This window comes from Stegastes partitus, unplaced genomic scaffold, assembly GCF_000690725.1.
Source record: "Stegastes partitus isolate 25-593 unplaced genomic scaffold, Stegastes_partitus-1.0.2 Scaffold777, whole genome shotgun sequence".
Lineage (NCBI taxonomy): Eukaryota > Metazoa > Chordata > Actinopteri > Pomacentridae > Stegastes > Stegastes partitus.
Window position 1 is genome coordinate 94,635 of NW_007578508.1, and position 26,374 is coordinate 121,008.

At 39.1% G+C, this 26,374-nt stretch overlaps 1 protein-coding gene across 1 annotated transcript in view; it reads right to left on the reverse strand.

The window, feature by feature from the left end:
• The window catches only part of itfg1 (integrin alpha FG-GAP repeat containing 1), a gene marked incomplete at its 3' end in the record, with an annotated part of 122,085 nt that overhangs the window by 77,740 nt on the left and 17,971 nt on the right, over positions 1–26,374 (reverse strand). Inside the window, exon 7 of the mRNA XM_008292005.1 lies at positions 8,731–8,780. Within this exon, the coding sequence (XP_008290227.1) occupies positions 8,731–8,780 (50 nt within the window). The remainder of the gene's footprint in view (positions 1–8,730; positions 8,781–26,374) is intronic.

Here is a 26,374-nt window from a genome sequence, read left to right on the forward strand (position 1 = left end):
TTGATACGTTTTTACCAGCGCTTTATTCAAACTGATACTGGAAGTGAATGGAATCATGATTACTGAAAGTCATCGGGGTTCCATTTGAACGTTGTTGGACGTCGAACCAACAATCAACGGCTCCTGACCAGTGAGTAGTACCTGACGAAACATTAAGATGCGCTTCTTTCCAACTCTCTCTCTCTCTGTCAGCCAGTTGACTCTGCAGAGGCAGTGTCTCTCCACACCACATCATTTGTTCTTTTTAAAGAATCAGTCTGTAGAATTTTGTTGCATTTCACATTGAGGTTGCAGATTATAATCAGCTCCATCATCCCTTACTTGTCAAGCATGTATGCGCACCTGCGGTGATTATACTTCTACTTCAAAACATGCAAAGCCCTTCTCTACAGCTAGTGTCTGGGCTGTAGTGTAGAAATATGTCATACTCTGTGGAAGAGAACCTGTTCCCTATGGAGACCTGAAAGGCTCATTCTAAACTAAACAAACAGTTCATGGTTACAGGTTAATCTACACTCGTGAAACTGTAATTTTCAATACATATACTGCTGAGTAATGAATAGATACAATCCATTTCTGCTGACAGATACCTCTAGGTCCTACACACTGGTCATCAAATTCATTGTCTTAATAAATGTAAAACACTTAGTTTCCCTCTTCACACTCCTACCCCCCGAGCCAAGGTTGTAATATATGCAGGGGTTCCTCCATGACACAATGCTTAGGATGAAACTACTACTATTTTGGTATTCCTCTACATTTTTAGTACATTTCTGCTAGGTTTGCTTCCATAATGTGGTGTGATGGTAAGTAGAAGGTCCCTCTTATTTTTGTGGCATTGTGGAGTGAGTTATCTTTGAGTTTAGAGGTAAAAACCTGGCAAGGTAGGTACAAAGTGAATCAGCTGAACTGGCCTCCTGGTTTATCCATTGACTTACTTCTTTATTGTTTTTCCTTTTTTGCTTTGAGGTAATCCTTGGTGGGCACACTGGTCCCTGCTGGCAGTATACTGTACAGTGTTGTTGGCCTAGTTTGGATAGCAGTACTGTGCAGCACTTCTACCTCGAGCAGGTCATATCTTACAAAAGACGGTTAAGCATAAAACAGTTCTGATGACAGGTGTGGTGGACAGGGATTTACCGCTGAGAAATAGTCTTGGTTGTTAGCTGGCAATATTTCTTTTTTGCTCTAATTTCGAATCATTGTCTTTTTATAACTGCAGTTTTGGTGTTGAGAGAGCATTGTGATTTCAGATTTTGTGTGTAATTATGCTATGCTCAGATTATGCGATGTGTATTTGTATAACTTCCACTTGGACTACATGTTCAATTCACGTATAGAAGGAGGATACTGAGAGAAGGAGACAGGTGGTGATGTGTGTGAGCGCAGGGTTTGGCTTGGATCAGTTGGGTGTGGTGCGCAGTCAATGTATGTGTGTGTGTGTGTGTGTGTGTGTGTGTGCATGTGCTGTGTGTAAATGGTAAATGGACTGCACTTATATAGCGCTTTTCTACCTTAGCGGCACTCAAAGCACTTTACAATGTTTTCTCATTCACCTATTCACACACATTCATCCACCAATGATGACAGAGCTGCCATGCAAGGTGCTGCCTGCCATTGGGAGCAACTTCAGGTTCAGTGTCTTGCCCAAGGACAGTTCGACTGTGGAGGGGCGGGGGATCAAACCGATGGTAGAGCAGTAGAGGACTACTGCTGCTCCACCATCTGAGCCACAGCCGCACTTCATATTCTTGGTTAACTTGGCATGGCTGCAGTCATGGAACCTTTGGTACATTGTTTGGAGGAACAGCAAGACTTGCCAAGGAACAACTGTTGAAGTACTTCTAATTATAAAATGCATTCTCAAAATAGTAAGGACATAAGGATTTCAGATCCATTCTGTAAAATACAGATTTCTTTGACATCTTTTCTCCTGCTCCCAGGTTTCACATTTGGTTGTGAGGTGTCTCTCCTGAATGCTTTAGCTGGTCATGGTACTGGCCCCATGAAGGCTTGTTTTAGCCCTGCGTGCTCCTTTAAGGTTGCCTATCAAGAGATCTGTGGTGGTCTGTAATTACTTTATCACTTGTTTTGGAGACATTAGTGTGAAATCCACATCCAGTGGTAGTTTCTATTGAAAAGCAACACTCGTCTAAAATAATAACAGCAAATAATATGCCTGCAGATGCCTCGTCAAGGTTCTAAGCAATGATACTGCAACTTCTGAATAAAACTTTGTTCCTGTACAGTGAATCTGTAAATTAGGTGTCCTTCTTAAGAGGGGCAGATGTTACATCCACTGGTGTGTCTGTGTACCTGTGTGCCTGCTCTGGTTGATTTTCAGGAAGTCTGACCAAATATCAACTACGCCTGACCAATCAGTGAAACCGCATAAGGCTTTAAAATGCACTTCTTTCAGTTCATTCCCTCTCTCTGAGCCTGGTGCAGACTCCACACCACATCATTTGTTCTTTTAAATTAATTGCCTTCATAAATGTAAAACTTGGCTTATCCCACTTCCTTTCCTTCTGCATGTTGCTAGCCCCTGAGCCAGGGCTGTAACAACCTCTGCTAATCATGCATTTCTTAAATACTGCTGAGTGTGACTGGAACCCAAAAAATCCTAATGCAGTTATTGCAGTGGTTTTGTTTTGTTGTTTTTTTTCAGTAAGTATTGGGCAACAAAGCATTCAAATTGAACACTGAGTCACATGATGTTGTCTGAAATGTATAGTCACGAGTTGCAGGTGATTTGTTCTATGCTGTTCAGGGCATTCTGCAGACACAGACAATCAGTAAAAGGCCAATATTAGGTTAAATATAGATTATTCCTGGCACTCAAATTATTCTTCTTGAGGTTAATTATTTGCATCATGTTTGATGTTGTGAATACTGATAAGCAACAAACATAGAGGCCCTTAAGTATTATGTGAGTAAATATACTAAGAAGTACATATATAACTAAAGTTGGATATATTAATTTGTTTCCCTATAGCATTTGTTTCAATTTGTGATAAATTACATATTCAGTAATAACTGTGAACTGAATGTACAAAAAACACTGAAACATACATGTAGGCGGTTATGCTTTGAAGTGACTTTTTATATAATGTATACAAAAAGGTGAATCATACATGAGATGTAACACCTTTCTGTGTATGTGTGTCTCACATATGCAGAAGAAAATTACATGATTTGAAGATGATCTCTTCAAAAGCAGGAAGAATCAATTGATGTCAATTAGATCATAAATTTCCAATAACACATACAAGCACCCACAGATGTGGCAAGAGGGTATAGGGTTAACACTCACGTGTGGCTGACTGGTGCTGGCTGCTTGATTGTTTTATGATAAATTAGGAATATATCTGGGATTAAGAGGCAAACTCCGGTCGATGATGAGTATTTTGAAAAGGGCTATAATCGGCCCTAGTTTTAAATAGTGTCATCATCAATGAACAACTACAGCAAGTCATCTTTAACAACAAATTTGAGTTTAAACATTTTTGCAACCAAACCATGATATTTTGTTATATTAGGTAAGGCCATTCTATTATGTGTGTATTATGGTTTTGGGCCCTGAGGAAACATTTTTAATAGGTTTAACAATGCCAAATTAGAATGAAATAAGCTTTAATGCAGGTGGACATTTCATTCATTCACCTGTGCAAAAATATCAAAGACTATCCGAGCCCCAAAGTTTAGCTTTTACAATGGCAATCAAATCATAAATTAACCTCTTTCACTTGTGAAGTTGGCAAGACTCTGACATACATTTCTTCCGACTGTGAGGAATACTCAGAATGTTTCTCTCTGCACACCTTGTGTCATTGTGGCAAAAGCAAGTGGGTCGATCTAAAAAGTGTTTATTTCTAAGAAAGCTAAAGAAACGGAATATCAAAAGACTATTTGTGTTTATGTAGCACACGGTAGTTTATCCGTAAGTATGTGACAATAGGAAGTGAGTGACTGGGAAGAAAATCAGCTTCCGCCTGACTTAAACTATTATATCAGCCATTATAGAACTGACCTTCTAGACCACTTGTCTCTATTTGCCAGCCAAGGAAAACACCTCTTTTCACTCATCTCTGCAGCTTGTTGATTTTATTCCCCCCTCTGTGACTGCCTTCTCTTGTGTAATCACAAGAAAACAGAGGAACAGGGAGAGATGGTAGGAGACTTAGGGGGAGAGAAAACAGAGAAAAGTAATTAAAACAGAGTGCTGGAGAAAGAGGAGCGTGCTGGCCTGTGACCGATAGATGCAGCTGCACTGAACCGAAGACCCCGATGGGATTAACAGGGGTCTAATGCTCTGAGGATGCTGGGTAATGGCTTGTTCTGCTGGGTTCGTGTATATATGCGCAAGTATGTGTTGGTGCATCTATGACATGTCTTTGGAAGAACAGCATTTTTGAATTTACCTAAGTGTGTGTGAATGTAAGGACTTGTTTGTCTGTGTGTGAAGAGTTTGTGCATTGCTGAGAAGATGGTACTTAAAAAGAAAACAAGAACAGAAAAAGCAAAGAAAGGGTGGTGAGCTGACAGGGAAGCAGTTGATGTTTTTTTATGGACTGCAGTCAAGAAAGCCATGGAGTGATAAGCAAACTGCAGAGGCCCTGATTTTTACTGACAAAGCTAACTCAATCTGTCTGTCACTCAGCGCGTGGGCTCACTTTGTCTTGTTTCTAAATCCCTTGTTCCACGCTTCATCCCAAAAGGATTTGAGAGATCCACTTCACAGACTAATTAAGCTTTATCAATCAATTGGTAGGTGGCACAGTGCACAACACTATACAACCTTTCCTGCAAGAGAAGCAGACTAAAAAAGATGGAAAGATTAATTCGAATAAAGAAGTGGTGACAACGCAATGTTCCACAACGTACCAAATTCACTAAGTTTTTATTTCATGTACCGCCACAACAACACTGTGATGTCAAATGACTTTCCATTTTAAATGAGGCAAAGCCAACACCAGCTGCCATTGCCATACTATGTATTTCACATACGGACATGTCCCTATTATTCACACTTCATTCTACACCTTTGTAATAAAGATTTAACATTATTCAGAATTTATAAGTAAGTAGTTGTGTAATTCATTGGGAAAGGTTATGTAGGCTTTACCCAATTTTTATTACTATATCGTAGCTGTTAAATTTAGATACTCTTTACTTAAATAAAACGGTAAAAAATCTCACCACCTAAAAAAACTGAGTGCAAATTGTTACCTCACTTTTATGGAGCAGATTCTATGAGTTTGCTTTTACCGTGGAAAATGAATAATTAACTTGTTTAACACCTTGAAATTGGAAGCTTGCTATGGTAGGAACTCTGCAATGATTTGGGGTTTCTTGTACTCACCCATTACAAATATCATCCACCTCTCAGTCTCTGAAGGGATTTATCCAGAGACATACTAAACTGCTATTGTGTCACTAATATGTATGGCAGATGACCCCAGGCTTGTCAGCAACTATAGCCTATTAGAACTCTGCCTGTCGTATTCAAGGTGGTGGAGAAGCATGTCAGATCCGATTGTCTCTTGTAATAATTCTTTTACCTTCCCATGTAATTTGGATTGAGAGCTAATCAGTCCACAGAGACTGCTACCCATTTCTTTAGGGAAAAGATTATATCAATGATGGATAAGGTTAGTAGTGAAGGAGCTGTTTTTCTTGATCTTGGAAATCTTTCAACAGCGTAAATAATTGTATATCAAACTATCCCCTTTTAATTTTTCACACAAGTCTATTACAGGAACAGAATCATATTTAAAAGGGAGATTGCACTGTGTAGGTTCACAATCTTAAGTCCACTGATTTTAACATCAGCACTGTTTTTCCACAAGGATCTTTGCTCAGACCACTGTAACTTAGTTTTTATATCAATCATCCACCCTCAGTTCTGATGTACAGATCCAGCTATATGCTGATGACATATTGTTTTATGTGAATGGCTGCACTAAGCAGCAAGTTGCTCTCAAAATTCAGGGTGAAATGTGCCACATGTCCTAATCTATCATGTCTCAAGCTAAATGTAATCAAAACCGTATGTATGTCCTTCTCAAAATGGATCATACACCATTCCAGAGCCAGGTATAATGACATCAGGGGAAAATGCTGTGACTAAGTCTGAGTACCTGGAAGTCTGGATTGATTCAGTTTTTCCTTTAGAACTTGTTAGCTTGCTCAAGTATGCCAACGGGTTAAGTTAAAGTCATTTTAGCTAAAGTAGTAGTAACTCAAAGAACCTTGAGACAGCTATGATGAAAGCTATGACCATCGCATATTTCACATTTAGTGAGACAAATGAGGTACAGACTAACAAATCAGCAATGGAATCACTTGCAATTATATATATATATATGCATTCTTGAAGTTATAGATCAGAAACCCAACAGATTTCATGACTTTCAAATTTTAAATATAGACTTCTGAGCTGGGAATGCTGTGTTAAATATATTATTTTTGCCTCATTTTCAAGATATTATACAATACTGCCCCCTCCGAATGACCATTATCAGACAAAGAACACTCCGGTTACCACAGGTACTAAAAAAAGTGACCGCACCATTCTGATCTGAAAAAGTACTGTCAGTGAGTCAGTATTTTTGCAACAGCATCTGAAGAATGTAATTTACTACCACTAAATATCAGAGAATCAACAATTACCATTTTCTACTATTTGGTTAAAATTGTAGCTTATTAAAACTCAAAGATGTGAACATTAGATTACCAGCTACCTATAACGTTCCAGTCATTAATCTGTTCTTCACTGACTTTTTTTCTTTTTTCTTCTTATAATTTTTTATGTAGTGATCTCATTTATTTGTGGTTTTGCTGCATCATTTTGTTGGTGAGTATTATCCTGGGTGTTCTGGTTTTGTATTAGTCTGTATGTATGATCTGTAGGTGTTCACTTTGATATGTAATTTTTTTTTCTAATTTTCTGCTGCCATTTTAAAACTGTTCAGGAACAACTGATGACAATCAGCCTATAGGGTTAACTCTGGCTCATTTACAGTATTTACTGTTTCTGTCAAATAAATGAAAAAAAAAAAAAAAAAATAAATAAGATGCTTGATGGAGAAGTTTAGACTGTGAAGGCTTGTCATCTATAATGATTTTGCGACATGTATTAATTTGGCACAAGACAAGTCAATCTTTACATTCACATGTCAGATATTTCTCATTCCAGTAAGTGCAGAGAAATGCTCTCTCCTGCAAAAAAAAATAAAAAATCACAACTGCAGAAAAAACTGACAAGTTTCTGAGATATTCTTCAACCAAACAAAAAAAAAACAAAAAAAAAACCAGATATATAAAAAAAACACCCCTATTTGGCAGACATGAAACGAAAAAAATGTTTAGAATTCACTTAGAAGCTTAAAATGATCTTTAGATGTTCTCTGAAATTCTCCTGCTTTATCCTCTCACCTGATCAGCATTCCTGCCACCCGTCACATATCCTACTGGTCTTTGGGCATGGCAGTTTATTTGCTCTGTTTTGCTCCTGCTTGGTCTCTCTCTCCTCACACACATTCTATCTCTGCCAAATCCTTCAATCTCCCTCTGTTTCTCTTTTCTTCCTTACCTCCTCCCCTTCCTTTCTCCTATTCCCCTTCTCTGTGATAAGATAGACTACTGTTCGGCTGGTGCCTCGACCTGCTGAATTTCAAATAGGCCCCTTTGACAAAAACCCAAAGCCACGGTCTCCCCTCCCTGCTCTCCCAGAATATTAACTAGTCCTGCAGCAGTGCCAACAATCCTGCACTCCTCAGCCCACCATAGCCCTGCAGACCTGTTTGTTGCATTAAGCAAATGAACAAACGAGTGGTGGGTGGATCATTCCTCTCTGATCAGGAGGTCAGTACATTCTGGTTGTACTTAACAGAGACACATATCCGCTTCCTAATGGTGGCCATACTGTAGATCCTTAATTAACGACCGACAGTGGCTTAAGTCACGTGACTGTAACCACGCCTGAGTAACGAAATGCTGTGCTTTTGCATGTGCACAGATCGTTGGTCTCCTTAGTCTCTGCTGATAAAGCACAGGCCATATAAAGACCTCTGTATTCACTTGACTGGTATAACAAGTGTTGATAAGTTACTGGTACATACAAACAAAATGTCATGTTGTAACACTGAGGACACTCAGTAATACATCCTTAAAAAAATATGATCCACACCCTCATGTCCCACTCAGAAAAGACCCCTCTTTTCTATGTTAACCTACTAGGCAGGAGCCACTGAACGAGATTGCTGACAACCATCACTGAGAGTTCATCACATGACAGCTTTTAGAGACTACATAGTTGAACCCGTAGTCACTACATAGTTGTTCATCTAGTCTAGTCTTGACTGTGATAACCTGTACAGAGCGTTTGCAAAAGTAAAGTTAAGGGTTTCATTTCTCCTTACAAATTACAAATCAACTAATACATGAAAAGCAACTGCAAAAATATGGTAAATAAAATATATACTTTACATAGGAACACTGCAATATTGACATAGCATGTGACATGCTTTTATAAAAGAGTATATGAAAACTAACAATAGACTAGACAAAAAAAAGCTTAATTTAGAAAAGAAACCCCTGTATATGCACCTAGAGAGGAATGATGCCACCCACAACTACGCTGAATGAACTAGATCCTACAAAAGTTGCAGAAAGGAAATCTGGGACAGGGAAGCAGGAAAAAAAAGCAAGTCCAAAAAGGCACATTACCTTGTTGATCCAGGTCTCAAACTTAGAGTCTTCAGTTGTCAGGAACAAATCTGAACAGGACACAACAGACAGAAAGAAGAAAGGATTCAAGTCAAATCAATTAAGTAATGCTCAGACACATCTAGTAATTATAATCAAACAAGGAATTATTGAGCTATAATGAAGAGAATGCAGTGGATTAGTGGGAATAACAGAACTGAAAATATACACTGCTCTATAGTTATGCACATTTGTACCTTTGGAGACCTGATGAATTGATTATGAAAAAAGAACAACAGATCGATGAAGAGTCACTAGCTGCTTGGACAACTAATGTTGCTTTATTTATCCGCTTACACTTAAAGATTTGGAACATATTTATAGCAGCAAAGAACTATTTGCTATGCAAAGATATAGTGGAGTAATGGTATACTCAGCAGAAGTCTGTGGGGTGTAAACCACATCTCATCCCTCCATTTGAAACTGCTAGACCTCTCTGTGCTTATGAACAGATCAAGAGTGACCTCCCATACTGCAGTGTGACGCCAAGAGGCAGGCTCCAGAAGTCAGCCAATCCCCATGGACCACATGTTAAAATGGCCAACTTCACAGTAGAAACTGTAGAAATCAACATGTTTTTGGTTCTTCATCACCAAGAATGAACCAAAATGCAATTTTTTAAAATTATATTTTTGTGAAGAAGGTGCATGTGTTTAAATAGTTCCATCATTGAAAATTCATAGGACACACACACACACACACACACACACACACACATATATATATATATATATTATAGGGGGTGACATGTTAACACTTAACATTTAAACAGCTTTAGAAAACATAACAGTGGAATGTAAACATTTCAAAGTTTGGTTAATAAGACTGATCGGTTTTAACTACTCTCTTCCAGTCTGGCACTAAAAGACAGTGCTTGTTCAATATGCAGTAGGGGTGGATTTCCTACATGAATTGGCATCTCAAAGCAGTTGAAGGAAAAACAGGTGAAAAGAAGGAAAAGGTATAGAGGAGGGATCTCCTGCTCAAAGCAACTGGATTTCACTCAGCTTTCTGGAGTCTTCACCCCCTGGTAATGCCTGTAGCTCGCTCTATTGGAATCCTATAACCTGCACTTGTACTCGTATTGCTTGCTCTTGAAGCTTAGACTGCAGGCTGCACATCTAATGCGGTTTCTGTGTGAGAGGGCGTTTACTTTCATCGCTGCGTTCTGTGGACTGCGGTTCGGCCCCAGTAATTGGACGTGAAATAAATATTGGCATTGATCTGCCTTAGGGCCCTGCTATGCTCCATGTGTTGCCGTGCTCTGCAAAGGAGAATACAAATGATAATGGAATGGGGGGGAAGCAAAGGCAGGAAAGGGTGGAGCAGTAGTGACAGGAAGAATGAAGGTTGTGCTTAATGACAAGCTGGAAATCCTATATCATGTAAAAAAAAAACTCCGTAAACTCTCTGAAGCCAACTGCAAGTTCAAGATGCCGCAGTGTGACTAAAATGGAAATGAATAAATAAAATACAGTAATTAATAATAACAAAAAACAACATATATAATAGATAAAAAATATTGTCTCTTTCACTGGCTACATGCAGGTGTATTGACTGACAAGTGTTCCTCTTTGAGAATACCAATTTAACCAGCCTTGTATTCTGACATGCCCAGAGACTTCTGGTCCCATCATCCCCAGAACCAAGAAGGGCCTCACCTGACGGGGTAACCTTTCTCTGGGTGAGCTCCACTCTCCAGCAACATACAACCAGCTCATGTAAGTGATTATTTTCTTTAAATCAGATCATTCTGGGAAATAAGTGTTTCATGTTTCCTACTTGTGTTCCAAAGTCTTTTGTACTTTTGTAAGCATTGGTACTTCCCACTGTGGCAGGTCATCCGAACAAGCCGGATTTCATTGATTTGACTATAGTTAACTGGCCCTCCAATGCAATATCTTTTCATCAATTTATTTAAATAGAGCTTTGATGGTACAAACTATTACCAGATACAGATTATAATATAGTAAGTATACTAACAGTATATACATTTCCAGATTTATTGCCAGCTGCTAAGAGATACTACTAATAATATTATACATTAATCAATTATCATTTATTTTCCCAAAAATGCAATTTAAGGCTTTGGCGTCTTTGTGTTTACCCAGAGGCACAGAGGGCGGCCATGTGCAGCTGCTACCTAGTTTTTTTAAAAAAAAGTGCTTATGGTGGTAAAACAGTTCAACTTCAACTTTAAATTTTCTAAACTTTATGCACTTCAGGTATATTGCCAACACAGACTCAGACCTTTTTACAAATGCAAAAAAGATAACAAATGCATGCACAGATTATGCATATGTGCACACACACACTACAAGATACACAGCAATTTGCACACTGTGTGTATGTGCTTGTCCATGTTACTGTGCGTGCTAGTCACACCGGGTGGTGTGTTGATGAGCTTGGTTAATCAGCAAATCAAGCCTCTTAGACAGAATCCAGCAGTGATTGGCTGATTAGGTGTGATGGCAGTGTGTCAAAGAGAGGCATGGAGCAGCCAAGAGATGCACAGAAAGATTTTCATCTTGTAAACACTTAACATTCTCGCTTTGGAGCTACTCCCCCTTTTTGCTCATCTCACCATTTTCCTCATCTTTTTCAAACAAATTTTACTTTACTTACATTCACCATTGCCAAGCTTTCTTCTCCACAATTTTCTCAATATTTAGTCTGTTACCAAATTTAGTCCAACTTGAAAGGTCACCGCAGTTCCCATTCCTTTGTTGTTTTGATCTTCACCACTGTCGAGCAGTGTATTGAGACTGTAAACTGACAACTCTAAAGCGAGAAGTGCCCTTGAGCACTCACCACATTTTAGCCTGTATTCACCTTGGTCATTTCACCATGGCTGGCTCTGCTTACCCATCTGTCCTGAGAGGGAATGCATTTTAGAAGCGTGTCAAGGGGGGTATGGAGGCAGAAAAGCTAATACCACCTGGTAAACTAAGCAATAAGGTAATCTTACAGTGATTCTTTTAACATTATCCATTTCAGTGAATTGTCCTTTTCCACCCTCCCTTACCTAACTCATGTTCCTTGCCAGAGAGTATTCTGCACAGTCTTATAAAGAGCTGCTAGCTAGCAATATAAACCTAAGTGCTGCCCCCATCACTCACTTTAACACAGTTTCACTGTTCCAGCGACTTTTACTGGACTGCCAAGGGTCTTTTAGGGACTCATTCAAGTTAAAAGAGATATTATAAAGGAGAATATAGCAGAAAATGGATACTAAAGGATATACTTTGTGTAACTGAGCTGTTCATTTGTTTTGCCATTACTGCACTTGACCACAATTTCATTTTTGCAATTGCGTTTTGTTTTACATTAGTGTGCACACAATTGCACTCACATTTATATCTCTATTATTCTTTCTAGTTCCACTGGAATCTTTTCCAGTCATGATAAGCATCCACATCAATCTCTTTTCAAGTATTATTCCTATATTTAAGTTTAAGTGGAAGACTCAAACACTTTTACATTTTAATAAATTTCTGCCAAGTCACTATCATCAAATAAGGTAACAGTGAGGGGGTACCATCATTTTTGTCCAGGCCTGTTTCATGAGTGTATTTTTTAAAATAATTCTGTTAAACCACAGTTCAAAAGCAATGTCTGATTTTCATTGTTACATTTTCATAGAATTTTTATTTATTATTACTTTTGTCAGATTCAAGTTGTTTCTGTGACCATTGAGGGTTTTTCTTTCATTAACTGAGGGGTACCAACAATTTTGTCCACATGTGTAGCTTTGGACAAGTACCACCACATGTGTGACTAAGTTGTAGAAAGTTGTATAAAATCTTTTGTGGCTACAGAAATAGCAGCAAGTCTGGTAAACTGCACTGATTGGGATTGAAAACTAAAGGTCTCAAAAAGAAAAAAATGCAAGGATTGGTAGTTTATACATTAAATAGATGTATGGTTTAGGGACAGTCCGATTATTGACCTGGCCAATTATTGTAGCCGATATTAAGCTTTTCACCAAATATCAGTACTGGCAAATTATTGACTGATTGTTGATAAACTAAATGCACTACTTCACATCAGATGTAGCCCTCTCTCTGTCTGTTGTCCCTTTGTGGTCTCAGAAATGTGTCTCAAGCAAAGACTGGAAAAACTGAACAAGAAACACAAGCCAAAATGAGCTACTCTCACAGTGGCTAAGGCTAAGCCAACGGCCAGTGGCTAAGTTAGAAGGCAGCCACAAGTTACCTCAAGTCTGGAAAACAATATTTAACAAGGCTTTAAGATATGGACCTGAGCAGAGGGATAAAATTGTGAAAGATTAATAAAATAGTGAAGAACAGCAAACTTAACTGCAGGAGACAAACTGATAGGTCTCAGTCGATCCCACATAAACAGAGCAGAGCGTCTTAATTTAATCCCTCCTATTTCTAGTTTACATACTGATTCTAAATTATCCTGTGAATGTGAGTGTGCATGGTTGTCTGTCTCTAAGTGTAGCCCTGTGATAGACTGGTGACCTGTCCTGGTGTCCCCTGCCTTCACCCTCAGTCAGCTGGGATAGACTCCAGCCCCCTGCTACTCTAGTGAGGATTAAGCGGTGTATAGATGAAGGATATTCAGTTAATGTCACCCTTATTATTGAAACCTGCTATCACATGCTGTTAAAGCAATACATTTAATGTATATCGCCCCCAAATATCGGTTATCAGCCTTTCTTAATTATCAGTATTCAGCATCGGTATCGGCCCTAAGAACCCCACATCTGTTGACCTTGTCAAGTTATAATATATCTGTGGTTCTGCTGCGTGAGTTTAACCCTATTTGTTTTAAAACTGCCTACTGTAGTTTGGACTGCTTTAGCAACTGAAGCATCTTCATGGATTCCTTCAGTTCCTCATGAAAAGCCTTATTGACTGGTCACCACCTTTCACATTCAGGTGACAACTTCAGGATATTAAAGGGGTGCTCCACCTACATGTCAAACACAGGTCACCCAGTCCCAAGAGGAGATTTCACTTCTCCTTTATCCACACTCATACTCCAAGACTAAAATCAATGGCTGAACCTTTCTAAATTTTCACATCCTAAAAAACAAAACAATGTCAGACAATGATAGAACAGCCAGCAGTTAAGGATGACACCTGAAGTGAAGGTGACACATACAGGATGATTGCATGACTTTAGGTCTGAAAATAATACAGCCCTCTTCCTGTAGCTCTTCCCTCTCCTCTTTCTGTCTTATGTCCTTGCCACCAGATGAGCATGGGTACACACACATACTTCATATGTGGATGCAACACAAGCTTGATCGTAGAGATGAACATTTACATGAAACTGAATTAGCCATAGACACAGCGGTGAGCCTTTGGCTATGGTTAGCAGAAAGCTAAACTAAGAGGAGCATTCAACATAGCCACTCACCCCCAGCTTTCACAGTAAATCTTCCTATACAACCTAACAACACATTTACATACTAAAGGAAAATAAGGTTAGCAGCTTACCTGTCAGAGAGGAGAATAGCAAAGTCAAAATATAGCAGTTACTGGACAGATCTCCACTTCTATGAGCTTTGTAGATACTAACACACGTTTGTGGTTTGTGTTTATTCTCACACTTTCTACTTGATAAGTCTTTTGTTTTGTACTTCTTTAACACTTTTTTTCTGGAATGCTTTAAAGTGTTGCCAATGCAACAGCTGCCTGCGAGATTTGTAGCCATTGAATTAGGGTTAAACAAGGGACGTGCACATGCAGCTGCATTTATAGAACTGTGAATGGGAACATAGCCCTCTTTCTGTAAAGGCCTGGACAGATTCTTCTAAAACCACTTGAGTTACAGCATGGTAAAAGGTTAGAGAGGATTTTTTTGCGCAATGACTGTCTACCTCTAGTTTGAAAGACACTCATAATTTATATTACATTTAGCTTATCATCAGTAAACACAATTTTCCTTCCTTGTCCCCAAATAATCTTTGCATTTTCTGCCTTGCCTCGAGAAACTATTCTGCCTTATTTTTCTTTGTTGTGTTATTTTATATTTGCATCTACTGCTGTGTTTTGATAACTGGTCTTGTTGTCTGCAATGTTTACAGTGTTGCACCTCATACTAGGTCCCATACAATCGCATTAGCATTAAAAGTAATTTAAAAACAAAAAAACAAACGTGTTTCCAAGCCAGGAACTACTGATAGCTACATCACTTTATCTTGAGACTTGTTCTCCTTGCTGTGTAACACATTAAGCTTTATTTAACACCTTTAACAACAAGTAAACTACTGTCATCCAATCCTAAAACAATTCAACAACAACACCAGTCTGCCCCTTTGCAGTACGAGCACAGACACGCATTTAGAGCATAAGCTAATGGAGCTGTCATCCTCCACCACTTGGGAAAGATGCATACATAATTGAGGTATATAAATGTGTTTGTGTGTGGGAGGGTGGGGTTGCGTAACAGCAACAGGGATTCAGAGCTCTAAGTGGTATGTTATGTTGCCGGATAATTAAAGACATTCTAACTGTGACGGCTGGAGCAGCCGTTATACCAGGCATCAAAAAACACATGGTGGAGGGAGCTGAGAAAAAGACAGAGGCTCATACTGGATGCTCAGGCCATCCTATTTTCAAGGTGCATCTGAATACAAAAAACAGGCTTACAAAACAAATCACTACAAAGCACAAGCATGCTAATCCTTTAATTGCAAGAGAGGCAATCTATAATCACTTGATTATTTCTTCTGCATTCCTCTGCTCTCAGCCACTCTCTCAGACTTTTCTGTTTTGCTAAATTGTCTCTTCCCTACAAATTACACTTCAAAAAGCATGCTGTCACACCCACATGAACGAGTACATGATGAGCTGCCTGCATAAACACACGTACACCCACCCCCACACCGCATGGCTGATTTCAGCACATTATTTAAATATCTGTGTGTGCATCTGCGTGTGAATTTCTTTGTCATGGGGTTGTGATCCAGCCAATCATCTACAATCAGCCGGTCCTTTCACACTAACAGAATAATTGCAAGTGTGTCTGTTGTTAATAACAGGGTTTAAAAAGCAACAACCACCACAGCTCAAGTATCTTAAAATAAACAGCACTACAAGGTAAATAGTAGCAAACACCAGTATGCTGCTGTAAGGTCTCTGAGCTGTTTATGTTGAGATCAGCATGCTGCGCGAACTTTGAGTGGCTCTGTGCTGTTCCTATGAGGACACAGGTGATTTGATTTGGTACGGGCAGGTGTTTACTGTTGGACACTTGTTGGAACCACAACATGGAATATACCTCAGGTAGATTAAAATATCTGAAACCACAGAAGAGTGAGTGGATATCTTTTTCATTAAAAGACCTTCTCCGGTCAATGATTCAAAGCCTAAAACTCATCTGCATGTTCTTCCATGAATATAATCCTTTTATGCCTTAAAAACACTTAGATGTATCGCTATACTGTTGCTTGCTCTAGAATGTGCAGATCTACGGTATAAGTCCCCACATTTCTCCATGATCCCTTTTGCACTCCTATAGCTTGAGCACACCAGCTCACCTTCCCACCCACTCTGTTCAATCATTGTAAAACGACTTTACATTACACAATGCCATTCAATCATGCATGTTCAAACTGGAAACTAATTCTTAAGAAGAACAGTGATACAGAAAGCCAAAAACTAGAAGTTGACATAATTGGTCCTTTAGGTTTGTTTCACATCAAACCCTGGAATCTGTGTTTTCCAGACTGTCATAAGTACATCCCAGTTTTAAGCTGAAATTGATCACCCATAGTGCAGAGTGGTTATTTCGCACATACCATGTCTTCTACCATTAAGAAAAAAACACCATATGAACATGTTAACAAAGTACAAACCTTGCTTTCTTCAAGTAAAAAGATACTTCTTACAACGTTTCAGGTCAGTGTGTGTTGTTTAAAAATTAACCAGAGAGGGCCTGTGAGATAGTTTGAAACCCCCCAAAAATTAAAAAAAAATTATTTCTCTTGAATAATTTTTTTTTCCACCTTCAAAAATCTACACCCTACATGTAAGTTTGATCATACCTTTGTGTGTTAAGTCCACACTACAGTTACATTACGACTATGTTTCACACTGAAACACTGTCACAGAAAGTGAAGCTTCATCCAGTGCAGCACCTGCTGACAAATGATGGAAAGCAGGAGACCTGAAACACACCCTTTCTCGCTTGTTTTGATTCCATCTCAAATTAGTGCAGCAAAAAAAAAAAATCATTTGTGCCCTAGCGTAGTGCAAATAATAGTGCTGTCTGACAAAGGCAATGTGCTCCTGATGTAGCTTTTCCTCCACTTCTGTGTCAGCATGACTACAGTAGATGATGATAAGAGTTCCATCTGCTCAGGTGGCATCTAAAGTTCTGTTTTACTGTACATATATGGTGTAATAGATTGCTAGTGTGCAGTGAGAATTTCATTTGTACCACACTTGTTGCACTATTTCTGTGCAAGTGTAATTAAGGTAAGGCCTTTCCCCCCTTAGTACTTATGACTTATGACTTGTGTAAAACAAAACACGAGACCTCAATATTGTAGACATTTTACGCAGCCTCTTTTCAAAGGAAATAAAAAGAAAATTAAACTTCAAGAGTGCTCTCCATCACACTCAAGTCATTTCAACAACTCCTCTTACCTCATGAGACTTGAGTCAATTCTATGTTCTTTGTATCCATTCAGGAAGAAAATTAAAACTTCAGCAGCATTGCTTTTTCACACTTTTCAATCAAAGCACTTGTACATATGATTTCTGCTTAGAATCCTCAAACTGGAATGTGAGCTGGAATTGTTGTAATAGATCAGTCTAGCAAATACAAATGGGTGCTTCCTAATTAAAAAAGTGAAATACATTAACTTAATCCCATACTCAGGTTTACACTGCTTTGGGCAGAGAAAGAAAGAAAGAAAGGAAGAGAAGAGAAGAGAAGAGAAGAGAAGAGAAGAGAAGAGAAGAGAAGAGAAGAGAAGAGAAGAGAAGAGAAGAGAAGAGAAGAGAAGAGAAGAGAAGAAGCAATAGCAGAAGCAGAGCAAGGGGAGATGAACGGTCCTTGAGTTATTCATAGCATCTCCATCAGATTTGTTAAGGGGATTGGAAGCAATTTAAAGGCCTCCGCTGACTGTTTGACTCGAGCAGCATTATGTCTCTCTATTCCATTATGTTGAGCCGCAGTGTGGGGATAAAGACCAGGCTTCCTATTAGCCTCTGTATAAACAGATAGGGTGATGCTAGGCGGGTGCTAAGCCTCAGCAGAGAAGGAGAACTCTGACATTGAGGAGAATAGACAGCAGCAGGCAGGAGGCTATACTATCTACTTGCTTTGTTTCACTATCACCTTCCCTCTATCCATTTCTCTCTGTGCACACACATACCTCTTTATCTGCCACACTCTGTAACCCAAGACAGTAGCATCACCACTGTGAATCAAAAAGTGTTATGGCTCCCAAGAACAGTAAGCTGAAACGCATTCACTGGTCTGTAGCTCAGTAAAAATGGATTTAAAAGGCATTAAAAGGCAAAATTTGTGACCTAAGGGCCCACCCAGCGGCTGAATGTCTAAGGCACATACCACAAAACGCCCTCGGCAGCAGAGTCCCTGGTTCGACTATGTGCCAGAAAAACTATCACTAGACATTTAGGTATTAGCGATAATAAAATGTGACAACCCCGCACATATCCCCTTCATCCCCAGTATCTTGGAGGCTGACCAGGCAATAGACCTTTTTCCTTAGATATTTTGGCATGTCATAGCAGAAAGGGCGTCTGTGCAATTGACAGTATTATAAATGAATCGACTTGTTCCAGGGTCGTGGTATTGAGCATGCTGGCTCACCGTCATGGCTTTCTGGGGCACTTTATGGAACAGAGTGATCATTAACAAAATTAGTTTCACCTGGGCTTTTCCTGAGATGTACTTCATCTTCCATATAGAGGCCGGTTCATGTACACACTATGTCTCTCTCATCTATCAATCTTACATCCACCCATATTTGCAATAACCTCAACACCTCCATTCACCATCTGTTTGTTTTATGCCCAGTCTTTGCACAGACTCCCTCTATGCCACATTCTTTGGAACTATTTGAGATGAAGGCAAGGTTCAATCCAGGAGAAAAACAGGGCTTTATCTTCAAATATCATATGCTAACAGACAATCTGTAATTCACACGCTTCAATATATACTTACCAAGATCTTTATTAGGAATTTCTGGATACGTATATATTAACGCAAATCCAATCAGGCAAATATGTGACAGCAGTGTAGTACTTAAATTCCTGCAGATATAGGTTGGGAGTGTCAGTTATTGTTCTCAAAAAACGTCAGAATGAAGAAGGAATTTGATCTCAATAACTTTGACAGTGACATGATTGTCAGCGACATTGTTGATAGTTTGAGTATTTCTGAAACTGCTAATGAAGGACACTTTGGCACATGGAGGGGCAAGGAATCGAACCGCTACCCTTACGATTAAGTGGACAACCAAATCTACCTCCTGAGCCATAGCTGCCTAACATCTGAGCCATGTAAAGAACATACAACATTTAGGGAGCAGCAGCTTGACACTGGAAATACCCTGTTAATGAGAGGGTTCAGAGGACAATGACTACACTTGTTTGAACGAACAGAAAAGCCAAAAACAAAAATTTGAGGCTGCAATGGGGACATGCTCACCAAAACTGGGCATTCTGATGAATCAGAATTTCTGCTGAGGCTGCAGCTCAGAATCTGCTTTTGGCTGGTATTGGTGATATAGAGCTGTAGGGAATGTTTTTTTGGTACATTTTGGTCCCCTGAATGCAATAAAAACTGCTGTCTTTTCAAAATTGTTGTTGCCTATGTGCACAATGTATAGTCTTTTAATGGCCAATTCCTGCATAATAATGAAAAATGTCATAGAGCAAAAGTCTTCCCAAACTAGTTTCACGAACATGACTCTGATCTCAGTGGACTTCAATGGACAGATCTGAATTCAACAGAACACCATACCTTTAAATTGTCAAAGCAACTATGAATTCAGCCTATTCAGAGCTGAATGAAAACCCTCCCTGGACATAGTTACTTTCTGCTAACTCTGAATATGTTGAAGGTATAATATTACTAAAGTTAGTTCAATTAGCTAAGTAAAAAGGCATCCACAATGTTGTGCTATGTGTTAATGTTGAACAATAAAATTGGTTAAAAGAGAAGGACAGCAAGGGAGGGAGGAAAGGGAAGTGGGCTAAAGTTTTTGATAGAGTTGTAGTGCATTAGTTTGTTGACACCAGTTCCCTGTTACTCCAATGCCTGCCACTACAGTACAAGCACGAGTACACACACCAACACATGTATAGAGTAACCCACCCACACGATCCTTTCCATGTGTCTTTTGTTTTAGCTTTGCGGCAACCACAAGCTTCATCAACGTTCACTAAAATGAGCAGTCTGAGCATGCAAGCTCCCAATTAGCAGCTTGTTAAAAGCATGGTGCATTTTTATGGAGCTGTAAGGGCATTGTTAGGTCTCTGTACTGACTCGCAAGTCCAGTCACTGTATCCAAGGCCTTTACAGTGTGTACTGTCACATCCAGTCACAAGCATACACAACATACACTGCTTATCCACTCTTTTCATACACAAAACAATTACCTGTATTCTGCAAAAGTTTTAGGAACCTCATGTTTTGATCCATCATGCAAGACTTCTCAAGGAGTCATCTTATTGGTCCCCAGTTCATTATGCAAAGCATGTCAATGGCCCCCAACATACAGCCAGAGTCATGAAGAACTATCTTGAGGCCCCCACAGAATTCTAATCACAATAGTCAGTCTGGGAATACATGAAGAGACAGAATCTCTCCAAGATGTATGAAACAACCTGCCTTCCAAGTACCTTGAAAAAGTGTGAAAAAGTGAACCAACGGTACTTCATGATGTTTTAAACGCAAAGAGTGCCAAATCTTGATTTGATTCAGGTTTGTTTTGATTTGTAATGAAGTGGGGGCTTTAACTTAAGAGGTTCGACAACAATATTGCATTAACCATTTACAAATTACAGCCATTCTTTATTTTCACAGGCTCAAAGGTAATTGGACAAAGTAACCTAATTAGGAATATATGGATTAGTTTTAATACTTGAATGCAGATCCGTTGCATTCAATAACTGCTTTAGGTCTGGAACCCACTGGCATCACAAAATTCTGAGCTACCTCCCTTGAGATGCAGGCCTTTACTGCAGCTGTCTTTAGTTGTTGCTTGTTTCTTGGTCTTTTCTCCCCTTAGGTTTCTCATCAGTAAATGAAAAGCAGCTCAGATGGGTTGAGGCTGGGTGACTGATTTACCCATTAATGAACATCTAATTCATTTGCTGCAAGAAGCTCTTAGGTTGCCTTCACAGTATGTTTTAGGTCATTACCCATCTGCACTGTGAAGTGTTATCCTGTCAGTCTTCCAGCATCTCACTGAATCTGAGTGGATTGTAAAGAGCTCAGAATTCATCCTGCTACCAGCAGTTACATTATCAATAAACACCTATGACACAGCTATACTGGTAGCCACACTTCCCAATGCCATAGCACTGCCTGCAACATGTTTAATGAGAATGTGATGATGCTTTGGATAACCAGACCTTTCTTTCCTTCTCCATACTCTTCTCTTCATTCTGGTACAGGTTCATCTTGGTTTCGTAAAGAATTTTAGATGCTTAGATGAAGTCTAATATGGCTTCTATGTCCTTGACCGGTTTGCATCTTGAGGAAGAGCTTCTGTACTTAAATTAATGATGCATCCCTTGATTGTAGACTTTGCCAATAGTATGCCTACCTATCGGAGAGTGCTCCTGGCTTAACTGGATGTTGTGAAGGGGCTGTTTTTTTGCAAGGAAGGAATTCCGCGATCATCTACTTCAGTTATCTCCTGTGATTTCCCAGGCCTTTTGGTGTTGCTGAAATCACTAGTGACCATATAAGCTGTACAGCTATAGATTGTTGCATAAGAGTAAAGGCATCTGGATAGTTGCACAGATTAAAGAGAACGTGATGGCCAGGGGAGAGAGCCACAATTTTTCAATTTCGCTTTGCTGGATGGTGCAAGACCTATACATTGAAATGAGATGACTGCACGAGTCTATTTATAATTGATTTTGTCAGTATTCCTTCCTTTTATATTTAGGATGCAGTCTCTTATCCAGAAAGACAAAAGCAGAATTCTGGTCATAAAGTTGGGTTTCTGTTTCGTTCTGTGCCGCTCTGTGTAATTTTACTAGAACACAACAGTGAGCTGAAATGCCACCCCTGATTCCTACAAATTTTGAAAATTCTATAGCAAGGTCTACAAACTAACTAATCCGTGTCGCTTTTTCCAGACATGAGACACATAACTTTTTAAACATTTTAAAAGTAATTATTGAAGTTACTTCTGTTGTTCCACGTGCATAAATGTACGCACCTCTTTCTCTTTGGAAACACTCATATTGATAATGCTGTTGTCTGAAGCAGCAGGTATTTAATAAACTCAGATGAAAAACTCCTTCAAACAACTTGAACCAACAAACTCAACTTCAGCTCCTGTTGGCATTTTGTCAAAGCCCATATCACATAGTGCGTCTCATTAATCTGACTCGTAGACTCGTCTCATCAGCTTGGTAAGGGGTTTATTTTTGTGGACATACAGTTTCAGTAACAGATGTAAAATTCTAAGGCAAAGTAAATTAGAACGGTGACTAAAACTGTGTCTTTTGCATGCTCTGCAGTATTTATGGACCAATATTGGTGCTGAACTGTAGAAAAAGCCTTTCCCAAATCGCTTACTATAAAAATATGTTGCTTATCCGTGCCTACCCCTTAATGTGGTGGCGTGCAGTTTAGCCTTCTACCGTATTGAAAGTGATCAGGAAATGTTACTAGGTCCAACCTTTTAAGATTGCAATTGTGACTTTCGGGGAAAGATGAAGCCAGGGTGCTCATTCAAACATGAAGCCAACACATTCAGGAGCAGTCAGATCAGCAGAAAGCAGTGCATGTCTGAAAGGAGCGTGCCTAATAATTTTGAGAAAACCACAACATGGCATTCACTACTTAAATCGAGGATTAGAAAACAGCTGAGGGAGACTGATTCCAATATCCTTTCCTTTTTAACCCCCCACTCCCACATTGAATTCCTCTTTCATAGTCCAATATCTAGGCAATGCCTTTCTATAGTCTACAAGGGCAGTCTGAGGCCAACAACCACAGTAACAGCAACAAACCTCTTTCCATGTACCTGTAAAAGGCCTTGTAGCTGCACTAACACAGGTTTATCCAAGCTGCAGTGCAGAGTAGATCTGACAGCCAGCGTTGCTACTGCTGCTTTAGTGTCTGATGTGCTGCCCACATTTGTGCATGTGTACTGTCACCTCAGTCATCACCACCATGCTCCAAGCCATTGGGGTGATATTTGCAGAGGTGGGGCAACAACAAGTAAAAGTTCTGCAAAAATGTAACAATGTAGTATAACAGAATGGGGATAGGGCAGCAAAGAGGGGCACAAGGACCTACAGAAAGGCAGGAAAAGAAGAAGTAGAGAGACTTCAGAGTACACAAAAGTGACAGAAGAGAGAGACAAAGTCAATCTTTTCCTTTTTTCTTGATGTCTATACTGCCCCTGAGCAGGTCATTTGTTAGCCTGTTACTCAGCAAACAAGCTGTGACTCTTATACCCCATAGGCTGTCAAGAGGACACACATATAAATGCATGAGCACAGACACACACTTGTGTGGTCTATCCCCTCAGGGTTGCTGTGAAGATGGGCTCAAGAAAGGCCACCATGCCAACTGATCACATTGCTCTGTTTTTGGAGGCTGGAGGACAAACGTCCACTTTGCGTGTGTGTGAATGGTTGTCTGTCTGTGTGAGATTTTAAAAGAGGCTGACAGTAATGAAGCTAGATGAAGATGGAAGCAAAAAGTGTGTGTGCCTGCACTTCTTTACTATTATGTTTTGTGTGTTCATAGTCCTGCTATAAGCCATCCTGCAGCCTATCAGTCAAACCCTCTCTGCCATCGATTTGTTCCCTCTGTCTTTAACCCTTGGAATGATCCATGCCTCAGTTGAGTGGAGGGAGGGCTTCTGGCATTCATGCAGAAATGTCACAGCCGTCACCAGTGAAACAAATACTTTGCCTCCAAGTGACACTGAGGGGGTTACCTTATTTACTCCGAAGAGGGGTTAGTCTGAAAATATGCAAACGTTCAAGCCCAATCTATTGACAACTTTGACTGTTTCAATGCTAGGAAAAGGAAAGTGATACAGAGTTTGTGCAAAAAACATTTCCAGTCATCACAAGAGCTGTTGTTTTGAAACATTTGGTCAATATAACAGATCCTCATTGACACCAGCTCGGATTTCCACATGTCCTACAAACACACAGTCCCTTTCCCAAATGTAGATGAGTTTTTACAGGCTCCAGCAGGAAGAATCAGTTGGTAATTTCTCCTACAGATACTTGTCAGACAGTGAGAAAACGCTGTCCTCCAGCTGGCTCTAAATAGGTTTTCAGAAGTGTGCACAACTTGCTAAAATGCAGCCATCAACAACACCAGCAAGAGGAATATACTCTTGGAAGTAGCTCTTGTCTTGCAACAGTGTCTGTTGATAATGTAAAAAAAATAAAATAAAATTCTAATCATAAAGTATTTCTATAGCACTTTTCAGAACTATTCTATAGTGATACAGTAGATATATAAAACACTAAAGATCAATAACAATGTACAGTTACATGTAAAAGTTTGGGAAATTTGCCAAAATTCATATTTGGTTCTTTTTTAAACCATAGTAAAAACGCATTAATCGCAAGGAAAGGCTAAATCTAAATGTGTCTTTGCGAAAGCAGTTTTCATTTCTGATTTTATTTGTTGTTTTGTTTTTGTACAAATTTTACTTCTTTCCACTTCAGACAAAACGAAAAACAAAACAAAACAAAAAGAAATAAAATAAATGAAAAGAAGTTCAAAATTTCGTTTAAGGGTGCCTAAGCTTTGTTACCACTCTATGTGTACAGTGCCTAACAAATGTATTAGACCACCTGTCAAAAACAAGAAAATATAAATATTGTAAAATCTTTCAAAAACTTGTTTAAACAAATGTTATTGTTATTTATTTGGCAAATAACAAACTGAAACAACTAAATAGTCCTTTTTCACACATAATAATAATAATAATAATAAACCTTCATATCTTGTATGGCCTCCTTTGGCCTTGATAACAGCTTGTATTCTTGCTGCCATTGTTTTTTATGAACTTTTGTGCATTGTCTCTTGTGGCATTGAGTTCAACATAGTTTCTAGCTGTTCCCACAGACTTGCTTTAAATGAAACTTTTGTGCAATCAATATTTGAATGTACTATATCCCAAATTTGTTCAAATGGGTTTAAATGTTTAACATTCAAACACTAAAACAGTTTTTCCTGTTTAGGAATGTAAGTAAATAACTATAAATTATCATATTACCAAGAAATAATAATGTGTTTTACTTTTTGTTTTGTTTTGTTTTGTTTTGTTGGTAAAACAGCAAATTTGACAATTCATTTTAGCATTAAAAATATCATTTTGGGTTAAAGAGCATCTTCATACTGGTGCATTAACCATTACAGAAACATAAAACATGATTTGGGTAATTACCAATGCTGTTCATTTAGGGCAGCTGTGGCATAAACCTTACATTGGGTGGAGGTCCAAAACATTTGTAAAGCACTGTGCATGAGTGGAAACAGCAATTCACAGGACATGTAGTTGGTGCATGTAGTGAGCAACAGCACACACCCAGAAGAATATCAAGCTTGCACCATGACCAAGTATTATAGCAAGACATCCTGTCGACCCCCTGCAGTCTTGGAAAAAGAGCCTACATTGAAGACATCTGACATGTACTGATTCTGAAAGGCTGAAATCATCCTATAGCTGCAGATCTCCAACAGCGTCTGCTCACGTTTAGCTTTTCACAATGATTCAGGGATGGCTTACGTATCTGCCTGATGACTTCAGGCTCAAAAAAATGTACGCTTTCAAAGAATAAGAAGTCAAGAACATTTACTGGACACCAGTCTACGCTAAAGCCTAAAAAAAAATCAGTAAAACCACTAAGACAATTCTGAAATAAGACAATATGCTTTAAAGGGTGAAATCTAATATGATTGTCATTCTGAAAGGTCCCTTGCGCCCCTGCCCAAGACGGGTGGAAGTTCAATATAGCAGTAAAGGCAGTATTACATGAACACATTTCTTATCTCTATTTGTGAAATTTAGTATAGATGTATTAGTGTACTGTTTGTTCACATGACTGGACAAGCTTTTCAGTAGGTTCCACAAAATGGAAAGTGAAATGCACAATGTCAGCACGTCCTTTAAGAGGTGTGGGACAGCGTGGACTGTGTGGACTTGGAGGCAAATCTTCTCTGGCCACTTCCATTGATATGTGGCCCTGTCCCTCTGCAAGCAAGGAACCAGCAGACTGTGAAACGAGCTTTTCCAAACTTGCCCAAAGCCCACAAATACGATTTACTATAGTGTCGAAAGATAAAGCAGAAGAAAGACTTGAAAAAAATACATTTGCTCTGCCACTATATCACATACACTTCATTTGTTAATGCAGTGAAATACGGCGGT